Source organism: Geospiza fortis, unplaced genomic scaffold, assembly GCF_000277835.1.
Source record: "Geospiza fortis unplaced genomic scaffold, GeoFor_1.0 scaffold171, whole genome shotgun sequence".
Classification (NCBI taxonomy): domain Eukaryota; kingdom Metazoa; phylum Chordata; class Aves; order Passeriformes; family Thraupidae; genus Geospiza; species Geospiza fortis.
This window is the reverse complement of record NW_005054313.1, coordinates 3537740-3553056: the sequence shown is the minus strand read 5'-3', so window position 1 is coordinate 3553056 and position 15317 is coordinate 3537740. Positions and strand designations below refer to the sequence as shown.

At 36.8% G+C, this 15317-nt stretch overlaps 1 protein-coding gene across 1 annotated transcript in view; it reads right to left on the bottom strand.

Annotated features, from left to right (window-relative positions):
* COPS2 (COP9 signalosome subunit 2) overlaps positions 1–15317 on the bottom strand; it is a 24116-nt gene that overhangs the window by 5942 nt on the left and 2857 nt on the right. Inside the window, exons 5-13 of the mRNA XM_031055897.1 lie at positions 15074–15140; positions 6456–6569; positions 5314–5391; positions 4592–4717; positions 3208–3297; positions 3014–3091; positions 2034–2208; positions 836–1014; positions 642–694 (exon numbers count right to left, since the gene is read on the bottom strand). Coding sequence (XP_030911757.1) covers positions 642–694; positions 836–1014; positions 2034–2208; positions 3014–3091; positions 3208–3297; positions 4592–4717; positions 5314–5391; positions 6456–6569; positions 15074–15140 — 960 coding nt within the window. The remainder of the gene's footprint in view (positions 1–641; positions 695–835; positions 1015–2033; positions 2209–3013; positions 3092–3207; positions 3298–4591; positions 4718–5313; positions 5392–6455; positions 6570–15073; positions 15141–15317) is intronic.

Sequence of the window (15317 nt, the reverse complement as noted above, 5' to 3'; positions counted from 1 at the left end):
GATGGGAAAAGGAGCAGAGGCAGGCCAGAGAGGATACAGTAGGTGAGCTTCAAATCCCAGTGTACAAAACCTGCCTCAGCTCATTGACCTAATGATCTTCATACACTGGAAATTCTCACAGTTGCCTGTGAGGTAGAGGTAATGAGCTGCCTTAGAGATAATGAGGCTTTCTTTTGATTTTCACTTGTTTGAAGGATACAGGAGATCAGTCAAAGTTAAGTTTCATATTCCTAACTTAGGAACTCACGATATATCCATGCAGCAAATTATTCTACTGGCTTTGGTATGAGACGTCACTCAACTCAATTTCTCTTATGTAATCAGCCAGAGCCTAAAAAGACCAGTCGCAGTACAAGATGGGACAACTTTATTTAAGGGGAGAAAAGAGGGTTTTGTCACACCATAAAGTGATAAAAGTACACAGCTTTGATACCCCTACATAGTGTGGCATCTATACTATGGTCACTCATTGTAAGTTTCTAAAGAAAAACAATCCTTGAATATTTGCCCAATATTTATGAATAACTGTGTTAACTGCAGAGAAAAGCCATTTCTAAAAACGTTCCCTTTCAAGTTTGGACAATATATCTTTTTTCTTTTTATAATTTTGTTCCTTTCTCCAGAAAAAATGAAAATCTTACCTTACTAAATTCGTCATTGCTAGAATCTCTGGATCATTTTTGTATGGTTTAGCCTACACAGAACAGAAAGCATAATATGCAAATTCAGATATTTTTTTTTCCATTTCCATCCTTTGGGTAATTTCTCTATATATTCAGAAAAGGGTGAGGGGATGGGGGGTGGGCGTGCGTGTGAAGGAGAAAGAAAAAAATACCTCCTGAGAATCAAATGGATTTATTCCAGACTTCATAAGCATGTTTGCTAAGACCAAATATTTTAAGCAAGTGGTTCTTCTGGGGCTCCCTGATTCATCGTAATTCTTGAATGCTTCAAAAAAATCAGTATGTGCCTTTTCAAACTCTCCTTCTCTTAAGTGCATTTTGCCTCCACATTCTGAAAAGAAAACACAGATGAAAAGGAACACTGTGTGCTTGTTGCTGACTACAATAATTGTACTCAAGTTCCATGCTATTTCTAAATAGATTACTGAAACATTTTCAGAAGTGATTTGGTTCTCAGAAATCACTAGGAAAAAAAAGCATTAAGGCCTTAACATATAGCACTGCCATTTGAATAAGCCCATTCCAAAGAGGAAAAAACAAAACCCAGCCTACACCATAGAACTTAAAGAACACTAATCCTCATAGCCAACAATTACGTCACCATTATGTTAAAGTACTGCAAAAACTGAGATAGAGTTTATCTCCATTTCAGTGGCAACACACTTTGTATATTTATGGCATTTTCCCTATCTGTTGAGCAAAACCATACAGAAATAAAGAGAAATACTTTCTGTATCATTTTATTTCTGAAGTACCCATTCCTGCCTGATTGTCTGTGCAGGGTCTACACCAGGGAAAGGAGGAAGGCATAACAGTGTTCTGAAGAAAACTGGGTTTTTTTCAAGACCCACTCCTTGTTTCCACTACAATTCATTATTGCAGATAATAAATTATATTTTCAAACACATCTTAAAGCCCTTTGGTTCCTGCTGCGTTTTAGTGAGGTTAGACACACATTTATAATAGGGGATTGCAGGAACAGCAGTCCCTTCTGCCAGCAGCTCCTTCTGCCAGCAGTCCTGCAAAGCCTTTGTTTTTATGCCCTGCAGATGCCTTCACATTCATCTTTTGCTGCCTCCCCTGGCGTCAAACAGCAAGTCTTCCTCTTGTCTTTCTACTACTTCTCTCCTAACAGTTATTTACCCAACTGTCCTGCCCTTCTGACCAGTGCCTCTGGTACTTGGGCACCAAAACTGCAGAGCTGAAGTCCTGCAAGAAGAAAATGATGAGACTGAATCTACAGAAACCTCTGTCTTTATAGGTGGAACTGGAAAAAAACACTGGTTATCAGATTTTCATGGAACAAATCTCTACAACAGAAGACAAATGAAAAATTCAAGATGAACTTGCCTCTTATAACTCCCATGATCAGTGGATGAGGAATGGCTGACTTGATGTGCAATGACTGTTCATATAGTGCTTTAAGTTTTTTGTTATTTTTCTGTGCTGTATACATTTGAATTTCCAAAGCATAGATTTCCAATAGTTGAGTACCTTTTTTTAGATCATCTTCCCCATCATCAGTCTAGGACAGATTAAGTAATAAATACTGTGAAATTTTAAGAGAACAGCAATTTCAGTTTTATACTAGTAAAACACTGATAACCAAATACTCTCAGTAATTTCCTGTCAAAAACAAGGACATTCCTAAAACTCTGAAATTCTGATGTAACTACTAACAGAAAACATAGTACTCAAAGAACTTACCACAGGCTACATTTTAAAGCCCTTTATTTAAAACATCATTATTTTCTATTAAATGTTTTTCTCAAAACTTTAATTATTTTCCACTTTCCTTAAGCCATACTCTTAGTATATAAATACAATGACTGACACAAGTATGACTCTTCTGCTAGCTCTAACAAAACCATTTCCCAGATATTTGTAACCTATTTCCATACTGAAGGAGGAAAAGTGTCAGAAACAAGCACAGCAGACTGCATGGCTAATTTATTTTTTCTCCTTCCAGGTGGGAAAGTAACAACTGCACTTTCAGTTTTGAATAAAGCTCACTTGGAATCTTTGCCATATTTTAAAATGAATGTCCATGCATTATAGATTATTGATATGTGCTTCTTGTCCTTGCACCTGAAGAGAAACCCAATCAGGAATTGTGAATAATTTTTTAAAAATCATCTTTAAGGAAAGAATAAAGCACTTAGCATTTTTTGTTCATGTTACCAAGCAGATAAGAAGTAAAATCAGGTACAATATTTCTTCCCTCTGTACTAAAGCTCAGCAAAATGCCTCAAAGGCCAACAACAGATATATTAAAAAAAAAAGCATCAATGTTGTTTACTAAGGCACAGTGATTTAGAATATAAAGGTACCTGGCATGACTGATGCAGCTGACGCAAAATCTTTTGTAACTTTCCATATTCTTCTCGTTCTAAATATAATTTGCCAAGCTGTAATGAAAAGAAAGTTGAAGTACTGAGGTCTATTAAAATTTCACAATTATAATTTATAAGAATTAGCTGAAGGTGTTAAAGAAAAGCAAAATATAGGAAGTTATATATTTTACCTTTGTGTTTGTCTTAAACCACAATCTATCATTCTTAGCATCTTTCAGAGCTTCAAGTGTTGTTTCATAGAATTCCTGAAGCAAATCCATCTGACATAAAAAATCAGAATTCTATAATTGTAAACAGCAAATTTGTACCTGTTAATAAAGTCAATCTGAACAAACTAAAAGTGCATGCTTGAACTTCAAAATAAGAAAGGTATCTGCATCTTACTTAATGTTTGCATTTAAACTGCAAACAGCTTCTAAAATAACCAAATTAACTACATTACCTTTTCTTATATGAAACAGACATAATTAAAAAGTATTCACATTTTAAGATTTGTACCCATCTGTGAAAAATGAAAGCCACCTTATAAAGCCCATCTTATATAACCAAGGAACAGAACTCTGATGTTTTGTAACAAACACAGGCAATATTGTTCTCACTTAAAAGAATAAAAATAATTTACATATCAAAAAGAAAATATGCTTTACAAAAAAGGGGAATATGGTCAAAGGAAAAGATGCCTTCTCCTTTCTGGAGTATCAATGCTGACTGGAAGAAAGCTCTTGAGTGCATCAAACTGTTTCTTTGCATAAAACCAAAAACACTCCATCTGAAATGGAAATTAAAGTGCTGAGTGTTACCTTTCACAAGGGTTCTACAAAGAATGCATTAGTATTGTTCATGGCCACTGTTCCTTAAGGGGTAACAAATCTGTGACTATGTATCAAGTTAAGATTTCCAGACTGTCTCTGCCGGTCTGGCTCAACTACAAACCAGAGACACTGAGCTCTGCCAAGAAAGGACAGTCTGAGACAATCCTTTAGACCTTAAGAGTAACCCAGCATTCAACTTCCACTTCTAAGAGTGGCAGGAGTGTGATAATGACCAAGGACTCAGCACTGATCACCAATGATCCTCCATATGAAGGTGCTACTTTAGGTAGTCAGCGAGGGGAGCTTCCTACTCTTTGTAAAGCTTCTACAGCAACACAAAAGGAGCTGGGCTGTGTATCTATGGACATGTACCTCACTAGCACAGTGCACTGGGCAGGCAGTATTTCACACCAACACTTCATTGCAAAGATTCTCCTTTCCCCCCAAAATAAAAACCCACATTATTTAATTAAAAACTATATTTGAGAGGGCACTTCTATTGTGTAGCTATGCTAAAAAAGAAATTCCAGGTAAATGTTGTCAAAAAAGGACAACTTTATGAAGATTTATCTGTGCTAAAAGAATCCACTACATGTGGGAAATATATTTTTACATATGACAGCAAATGAATACTCAAAATTCCTCTATTAAGATCAAAAAAGCCCAAAACAAACATAAAAAATGTCAACAGTTAAAAATGCAAAACTGAGAACTATGAAGTTGAAATAACTGATGATCCAACCTGCTTGGAAGTTGAGATATAATCAAGAATAGAATTGATGGATTTTTCAGAGTAATTTCTTGTAACTGCACTCCGTATGTAGGTCAATAGCTGTTTATACCTATTCATCATTTCAGGAAAGTTAGTCTAAAAGAAAAACAAAATCACATTGTAATTTTTGTTTTAATTGTTGAAACTGAGATATCTTGCAAGTTTACATGCAGGAAAAAAAAAGCTTAAAGAAAGACAGTGCAGTAGTGGTTGCTATTAAAACTTTCACATCACCACTTTATTCATAACCTGCAGTATCAGAAATAACCTCAGGACTGCACAGAACACACATCTAAAATATTCATCTCAATGAAGAAAACAGAGCTGCCCAGACAACTCCTTGGAATGGCTGCATACATAGCATATAAATTTTTCACTGTTTTGTCCTGGTGCAGTACACACAGAGAAACATGACCACTGTCAGTGGTGTGATACCTCAGCACAGCAAGGACTGAGCCTCACACTTTCATGGAGTACCAGCTGACTACAGCAGTTATTTTGCATCTATTTTGCCTTTGTCTTGCAAACACCACATCATTTCCCTGCCATATCTGTAGTAGCCGTTAAAGGCTGCAAAGACAAGTTCTGGTAGATTTAGTTGTCATAGCCATTAATTAGAACACTAATTTAGGATCTCTGGATCAAATACATATTTATGCTATTTACTCCCAAATGATAGATGCAATTCCTACCAATTTAAAGTTTATTTTAATCATCTGTTTCAGAGCTTTGAATCCCCATTCTCCCTTTTCGCCTTCGAGCTCCAAAACCTGAAAAAGAAGAATTTTTAAAACAATATTTATAAAAGCTTTATTCAAACTTGAATTGTTTAAAACATACATATCCCATACATGCCTTCCCTCCCCCCAGCTTTGTTCCTTACAAAGTAATGTTTGGCTCTGCCCTGTTCTTCAATTTTATTCATTCCTGGTATTATTGAAAAAGTGAGAGTGTATCTTCTCAGTTTTCACAACTTAGCTGACATAGGGAGGGTGAACATGATTGTTGCTGTTGTTGTTGTTATCATCTAACAGCAAACACTTTAATGCCAAACACTAAATTTTAACACCACTCCATAAACGTGTATGCAAAAATAGTTGTAACACCTCCTGCAAAACTGAGTCAACTAAATTTTGACCAAATTAAGTTAAAAAGCTCTTCTGAATTACTATGAAGAAGATTACTCCACAGAGGAGAAACGCTTCTAGGTTTAATGCAACAATGCAAGGAAATGTTTTGTAAGTAAAAACTTTAGAAAGGTTTTTTTTGAAGTCATGTACATAGTTTTGCTGTACACTATAAATGAGCAAAGAGATGCAAAAATCTATTTTTTCTTTAAAAAATTGCATCTAACATACTGCTTTCTCATAGCAGTGTGCTATGAGACATTAAAAATTTAAAACTTAATGAAAAAAAGAAACTGTGTTAGTTAGTATTTACACATTTAAAGCTCTGGAATCAGATAGCAAAGCAAATATAATGTTACATAGACACTGGGGAAAACACCATTTCATTTAAAAAACCCAAATGGATCTGGTTTCTATTGTTGATGCATGAAAACACATTTAGAACTGTTTAATTAACTTAGTTAATCCTGAAGATTAAAAAGTCACATTTGTGATAAGACTATACCATGTTCTATTTATTCTCCCTAAGAATGATCCTGGAAGGCACTCAGCCAGGAGTTTAAGATACTCAGTAATAAACTTAGCACATTAGTAATTTAAAAGATAAATCCTACTCTTAAAATTTCAGAAAATAACTCAAATGCTACCAAATATTTTAAAATCTGAATTAATATAAAAAGAAGAGATAGAATATAAAGACAGACAACCTTCTGAAAACTGCTTAATGCTGCTTTGGGGTCATCTTCCTTCAAAGCTTTGGAATTGTAGTATTGATTTTCCAGATCCACATTTGGTTCAGAATTGCTGTCCTCAGAATATTCCTACATTTTAAGAAAAAAATAATAATCAGAGAAAAAAAAAGGAATAATAATCAGAAAAAATATCTGCTGAAAAACAGTAATACATATTACTCCAACTGGCACAAAATGCTTGTGTTTGAACAGGCAATGTTTGGCTTCAGAGCACAGAACAGGTATAGACCCATATAATGATTTTCCCTCTCTCCCATTCCTAGGCCAGACTCACCATCCACCAACATTTGCTGTCGGCAGGTTTCTTTTTGGATTCATGAACTCATAGCTCCACCAACTTCACCTTTATGACAAGTACAGATTGTATTACTGAAATTCTGCCAATGCTGGAGTTTCAGCACAGAGGCCCAAGAGCACATAGCATTTCTGGGAGGGGGGAGAACACGCTGCCCACTGCTCCTCCTGAAGGCACTCAATGATCCAGCCTTTGGTAGCTACAGAAAAGGCTCTGGCTCAGCTGCCACACAAGGAATGATTCAGCCATGGATGATATCAAACGCTTCCATGAATCCTCCCTCTATAATCTGCCTTTCTATGCCATAACGATTCATCCTTGTCTAAGGAAATTTAAAAAAAGAATAATGACAATAACACCAGCTGCTTCTGCCCTGAGAAGCAGGAGATGATTATGAAAATGCTAAAAATGCTGCCAAAGATGTTGGGGCACAATAATTTAATCAAATAATTATCCATCATGTACACTAGTGCCAAAGAAACTGAAGTATTTACTTCTAACAACTGCTACTTAATTTTGTTAAGAAGTACTCTGAGACTACTTCTGATGAAAAATCCCAGCATATTTTATCTTCTTTTGCTAAAGGACAATGCTGCATGTCCAAATTACAAAACACTAATAAAGCTCAAATAACAATTTCATTTGATGTTTACATGATTCAAAACCACTTCACACCTCTGCATTTTCAAGCTAACTTCTCTAAACAGGATTTTGGCATTTTGGCTATTAGGAGATGAACTGTTCTAACAGAATCTGTTTAAATCTCGAAGTTACTGCTGTCAGAGTAATTTTCCCTTACACCAACATAAGCAATGCACAATCAGCTCCACTCCTTTAGGGTGGATTTTACTCTTGCTGTACTTTGTCAGGCACATTTATTCTTTTGTTCATTTGTATATTCCTACTATTAATGGACTTCTCCAAAACCATAGGAAGGAATGAAAAAAAGATGAGATAAAAGAAAAGTTTTAAATTAGCTCTCTCCTCCCTGCACTGCAAGCAATCTCTCAAAGTTTAAGTTTGCTGAAGTTCTAAAGCAAAAATTAATTTTGGGAGCCCACAGTCGAAACAAGTTTTAATAAACATAGTACTTGAGACATTTGTCCTTCTACCTTTTAATGTTTCTATTTGTAACACGTAGGCAAATTGCCCAGGTATGTATTCATTTTCACCCACAAATGGAGAATGAATAGACTGAAAAATCTTGTGAATTCTAGAAACCTGTTTTCTGAATTCCCACAGAACTATAAAAATGTGATACTGAAAACAGCAAAGAAAACAGGAAGCAAGTGTCTTATTTTATTGGGCAGTCTCTCATTTTGGTTGGCTTGTTTTTGTAAACTCCTTATCCTATTGATCCAACTCCAGTGGAGCAGCTATGGGTACACACCCGATGTCAACAGCTGTATCGGGCACCTTATATACACAGGCTGCCAAAAAATAAACAACAAAGCATTTAAGATATGTGTAATCAGCTGATGTCTTGTTTATGCTTAACTTGGACAATGGGGAATATTTTTGGCAGAAGTGTCTATTTGCAAAGATAAAAGGAAAGCAAACTAAATTAATTCCTTTTAGGAGACAACGTGCTCCGTTAGCCTCAAGCCAGAAACATCTGAACTTTCATCTTAGCTCTGGCAATGATTCTGGATGTAGATTCATGCAGGAAGCCTTTCTCCAGATAATTTTTCTCAATGCTACTTAAATATCCCATAAAGATAATTTCATAATATTAATACATAATAAAGAAGTGTTAAGTCTATTGATATTTTTTCCCCAATGGAAATGCATTGAAATTCATAAAAAGTACTGGTTTACGTTTTCACAGCTGTATTTTTTCTTCACTTGATGCCTATGTGCATCAGACTTAGGATAATGATATGGACTCAAAGCTGTAATGGAGATAAGGCTTTCCTACTTCCAGAAAATGTAAGGTGGTTTATTTTAAAAAAGACATATTTAGACATAATGGCTGTGAAAACTTTAAAACCTCAAACTAAGTATGAGCTGATGCCATTAATCTTTAGACAATGTTAAAAAAACCAAACATCAGCCATGTAGATCCTGAATCTTATTTCAAGCACTGATGCTCATTATGCCAGTGCTGATATTCAGAAGGACAAGCACTCTGTCTTCTTTTGATGCAGAGATGGCTTAGTGCAGTAGGATACAAATGCAAGAACATTAAGCTTCTGTCAAAAGCAAAAAAGGAGGAAAGTATAAAGCTGTGTCCTCAAAGTTCCAATTAAGAAAAAGATGAATTTCCTTCTCAATTCTAAAAACAGAAAAGTTCTTTTAAGAATAAATTCAGATAGCAAGAGCCTAACCTTTCCTCACCCTCATTTTCAACACCCCTAGTTCCTGCCTGAACAACTTCCCTAGCTCAAACCTTATAGGTAGAAAGTTTGCTGCAAATTAGGTAGAAATATATGGTTTACAAAAAGGATTTCTACATAACTCTAAAATTTTCCACTACAGCATCCAGACCTAACAATTTGCATAGTGACGAACATCCTTAATTAGAACTTTGAGATATAAAAGCAGCTGATGATATAATTTATCTCTAGCTGATGTAAAAAAAGTAAGAGGCCTAGGAATTCTTAAAACTAAGGTCCTGTTGATATTTTTTAAATGAACATCAACATTATAAGTACAATGAAAAAAAAGAGCAGTCTGAGTACACAGAAAGCCATTGCTCTTTGAAACCCATTGAATTCTTCCTTCCTCTGAGGATCATCAAAACAAACAATTGGGGTTTTAATCATCACTCAAGAAATTAGAAAGCCCTGGTAAGAGCTTGAAAAAATATAGTTAAATAAGTTAGGATATTATTTAAGCATTGCTATGTTGAAAATCTTAATGTTCTAAATGTAATCAGTTATATTCAATCCTTAGCCATCCCACTGCTTTTTGGAGGAAGAGAAATTACTACACTAGCTCAATTATAACAGAGATAAAACCTCTGATGGAGTTTACTCTGGAACATCGTTCTTTCAAACAGTTTTAATAAAAGTTAATTAGTATCAAGAAACCAATTTATTTAAGAAGTCTTTACTATGTTACATATTAAGTTTTCATAGAATTTTATCTAGTAAACAGCTTTAAAACATTGAGCCTCAGCTTCTAAAATGAGCACACACAGAAGTCAATTCACCCGAGTCAGCTTTGGTCATGCTTTTCAGTGCCCAGGTCCATCTGCAGTGTGTCCAGCAGCAAAGGCTCATGAACAGCATCCAGCACTCCGGCTCCTCCCCATCCCGCGCTGCTCCCAGCCTGCCCTTTCCCATCCCTGCAGCAGGCAGTGCCTTGGGCTCTTTGGCTCCTTGCGGCTTTCTGACAACTGGGCAGGAGTTTTGTCAATGCGGCCTCCAGACATTACAGGTCCTGAGGCACGGCCCCTGCGCTCAGGGCCAGAACAGGGACAGGGACACTGTAACAGTGTATCAGTGACATTTCAATGTACATGTGTGGCATTCTATCTGTTAGAGCGGCACACTGACCTGGTAAAGTTCTACATCAACAAAAACAAAGATACAAGTATTTTGTGAAAACTACTGCTGTTAGCAATTTTCTGGTCTCCTCTCTTGCCTGAAGCACTTCTCTAATTTCTACATCTACTTCTCACCTAAACTTGTGCTCCTCTGTTTATCATTTGCCACCACTACAGGAACTGAATTCCTACTTTGCAAACTTTTTTTAATAAAAGGAGTAGGGGGAAAGCAGCTATTTACAGGCAACTTTCCAGAAAAAAAGACAATACAAAGAGTTCTATTCCTGTAAAAAATTATCTTTCAAGGACATTGTTGAAATACTTATTACTGTTAATTTTCAGCTGCTGGCGATTTTACCAAATTTCATCCATTTGACTGACTCAAATAATTTATTTTTTTATGAAGTGCAATTGTTTCTGAGAACAAGTATGGTACAAATTTGATTTTACTTCAGCTAACTTTGTTTCATAACCATGGCATTAGGAGGTCTACTAAGCACAACTTTCTTTGCATTTGCTCCTCCTCACCTGCAGGCACCAGGACAAGCAGCAACTACCAGGTTCTACCTGCATTTGCCAGTTGGTATCCAGGTACATGAATATAAAGAAAGCAGTCAGACTGGAATGCAAAAGAGCAAAGAGGAAAAAACCAGAGGCAAACCCTGAGAGTAAAAACCAGAGTGTGATTTGTGTAAGGAGCCTGCAGCCGCTCAGCCATGCATTGGGAGTCCTGGTTTCTTTTTCTTCACATTCCAGGTCTCTGTTCTGCTGCTACTCTCTAACTCTGCAAGTCATCCAGTGCCTGCTGGCTCACACCAGGGCTGACACCAGGAACAGAAGTCTGTGAAACCAGCGATTTGCAATGGCATCACAAGAGTTCCATGAAAGACAGTGCTCTGCCTTTGTTGTTTGTTTTTTTTTTCAGCTGGAAGATGCAAAAAATGAGACAGGAGACTGCAGAAAGAAAAACCTGGTATCACAACATGTAAAGGGTACAGCAGAAAAGTGCCTTTTCTTTCTACCTCTGTTGTGCAGCACTCCTGTAGTTATGTGCATCCTGTTCTGAAAGTCCAGTTTTCAGCATAACTTAGATCTAATTTATGTCTGTTTAACACCCAACTGCATATCAGATCCTGGAGAGCACCATTCTAAACGCAGCCCTAAAAAACTGTCAAAAGAAGCCAACACAAACCAGAACTTACCAACACTTGTCAACGTTTAGATAGAAATAATTTACTGACTAATTATTCTCAGACTTTTTGCCTCAATACTTCCTTCTGAGACATTATGGTAACGAGCAAAATAAGCTTCAAATATATTAATTCTGTGTTTGAAGACTAGTCTGAAGAGAATGCATAAAAAATATCACAACACATGCTGAATCCATATAAAATATGAAACGATAACTAATTTAGAGAACAGCACATCCTATGTCCTCTGCTAAGTACACTTTTTTTTAAATCACATACTACTGTAATTAAACTTCACTAAGAAACAGAAGAGGGCCAAGTGGATATGCTTGATTTGGTACTTCCCTGGATCTGAATACTTGTTTTTGCAGCATTACCACATTCTTGTTTGCAACATATATATGAATTTCATAAAATGATGATAAAAGTGAAATATGAGCAATTGGGAAGAGGAGACAACATCCACATGAAACTACCTGTATCTACTAAAATCCAGCAATAAAAGACAGAATAATGTCTCTGACTACTGATGAGATTGCTTATCAAGTTTGGTAACAAACAGGAATTTCTTTTGCAATGGCCTGTATTTCACTAGGTTGGAAAGAAAGAGACAGTTAACTCATGCAGTTTGACGTAAGTAGTAAGGCTGCCTATGTCCTGATATCATCACATCCTGAAACGGGAAATCCTCACTCAGTCATCTGAAGGGATGCTGCTGTATTTGAGTTGTGCCAATCCTCATGAACCTGCAGCCATCTCACCAGGGGGCAAACTGATGGCTGTGTGTGCATTGGAATTGTTACAGGTCTTCCACAAGTCAGTGCAAGAATACAGCTTTGTAAGGTAAAAAGACCAGTTGCTTGGCAAATATATTTGTCCAATCTTTCCTCAGATTAAAGTTGAATTTCAGAACACAGTAAGATGGCTCATTAAGAACACCACAGATTCCTTATTTATTTAAAACAAAACAAGCAAACCAGTAGATGTACTACAACAACTGTCAATGTGTTGTCATTGTGCCTGGAAGAATCAATTTCTGGAGGAAGACTGAGTTTAGCCTCCAAGTCAATTCTAAATATAGTCTTTTGTCCCAGACTGAAAACAAAAACAGAATTTACAATGGTCCTTCCCTCTTTGTACTTCTCCACCCTCAAGCTGGATCTAGTAAAAATAACTTGTACTGAAATCATGAAAGGCACCTAGCAGCACCAAACTAAAAATTAAAATTGAGTGGCTTTCATAATGACCAGTAAACATTATTCTGTTCACTGAAGCATAAAGTGGAATAATTCATGTTATAATCAAAGCTGTCACAGCACATTACCAGCAAATTGTGAATCTAGGTTCATCCACCCACAAATATAAATTAAATTTCTTCCTGATACCAGGACTCCAGTGAATAAACTCCATTTCTGTAGGAGTGGCTGAGGTCATTTACATGTAAAACTTTGACTTTTTACCTACTGAAAAACTAAACAGAAACAATCCAATACACCCTGGATAGTCTTCAATTGTTTAACAGTGTAGTAATTACTCTAATTATATAAAAGTCCATGCTGAAGCTGGGAAAGATCTGGGACTTTGGAATAACTGTTCTCATTTCAGTTCAAGTGTGAAACATTTGCATACTTAAGGAAATTTAACTGACTGCTCTATATAATCAGCAGGTCAAGTGCACATTGAAGAGGAACAGCCCTAATCACTTCTAATAAAAGCTGACAAAATTAATTTTTTGGGGAGTCTTCACTGCAATTGTTATGATGGCAGCTACCCTGGGAGACCTGAACCTAGTTTCACCATATTTTGACAAAATAGCTACTTCTTTCATTGACTGTTTCTGTAATCACTCCTTTCCTCTGGTTCTTATTCACAGCACTCCCATGTGCTCTTTTACTTTCAATTCTGCACTGATAGGAGTATTATGTATTGTACTCATTCTTTTGTTGCAAAGCCCCTTGTAGCAGCCGTGATGCTCAACTCCAGAATCACCTCACAGTCTTCTCTTAATTTAACAAGCTGTCAACATGAAAGGAAGAAATCAGGCCCTATCATCAGGACCCTTAAGTTTCTTCTGAAACAGTTCTGTGGAACACTACAATTACAGACTCAAGCATTTTTGAGAACAACAGTCAATCATGGTTTGTTAGTCCCAGAATGCTGAAACTAATCTAGCTGGAATGTTTTTACTCTTCAATTCTTGGGTTTTTTCCTCTATCAATTATGAACTGAAATGAAATTTTAAAAATCTGAAGCTTGGGTACTGGTTGATGCTCTACATGGGTGTTACACACTGAAAAGAAAAAAACTAACGTGCTCCTAATTATTACAAGCAGTATTTTAAAATTTTTGAAAGGTCTGAGCTAAGGGTAATTAATGAGAATAAAAATGTTCCAGTAAAAGTAACCCCCATCAGAAGTGGAAATCTGCCACAAGCAAGGTGTTTCAGGAAGGTTTTTCCAATGAGAAATAAAGTACTTCAGAAGAAACAAACACAGGAAAAAGCACTAGACCAATTATTCTTGGAGAAAACTGACATAAAGCAGTGTAAGCTTGAACTGCACTTTTAATTCATATCTGTATAGACTGAAAAATGCAATTCCAATGGTTTCTCTTTATGCCCAGATCTCATGTTATGGAAGGATATGGAACATGAATTCAGCTGTCTTTAATAGTCCTCTGATTGTATCACATGGAAAAATACCACCACAGTATTTCACATCAGGAAACAAATTTCAGTGTTAATAAAAATGAATGGAAATTAATTTTGGAACAAAATGTTTTTAATGGTCTCTGTGTATTTCCTTCAGTAACCGTCTCTACAGTATGTGAATTCATCGATAGACTGAAAGGGGAACACTAACAGTTTTTGGAATAGTGACACGAGCAGCTCGTAGGGTTGTGATGTCAATGCCCGTCAAACAAACATTCTTACGTGAATGGAAAAAACCTTCAAAACCAAAAGCAGATGTTTTTATTCTATATCTACTGTCATCCAAACATTCTAAGCAGTTCCTAACAAAAACTGCCCAGACACTATTCCAAATAAAATTAGGTAAACATTTAAAGTGAATTCCTAAGTGGCAATGACTATCAAATAATGTGTCAGAAAACAAGTCTTCCAGAAGCAAGCGTCTGGAGTTTTTAAGTGAAACTGCAACACTGTTAACACAAATTTAGCTGAAATTAATTAGACTCTCAAGCTTCTACCATACATAGCTTTTTTTTTAAAAAAAAAAGTCTCTAGTTCTAAAAACCCAATCAAAGTCCAGAAAAGAAAAAAACCCCAAACAAGCAAACCTCAAGCTCCAATATAACGTAAGGGCAATATAAGTATAATTCATCAGACAAGCAGCAATTTTTTAACTTTAAAAGCTTAGGACAAAACTTCATGTTAACATTTAACTAAATGTAACATGAAACCCCCCAAACCTTACAATTAAAACCAAAAAAGGAGTGGTAGAAAGGCTACAAAGACTATAAAGACAAAAAGTTAGAAATAAGTGCATCCATCGGCGCGCTGGATCAGAAACCGGCCGTGAGGCCATTTCTCCTCACTCCCCTTTCTCTTCCCCCTACTTTTCCCCAGTTTGTCGCTCACACAAGCACACGAACGATATCTGCCCCAAGGGCCTCTCGCAGTCGCGGGTGGGGAGAAGGGCGGGCAACTTTATCACTTCACTGCGTGCCCACACTTGGGCCAGGGCAGGAGAAGAGCGGGAAGGAGGCAGCGCGCCGGAGTCCTGCCCTCAGCGGGAGCCCCGCGGGCACACCGGGGCCAGCCCGGGGCCGGAGCACCAGCCCGGGCCTATCCACCTGCCCGCCCGGGGCTGGCCTGCTCCTCC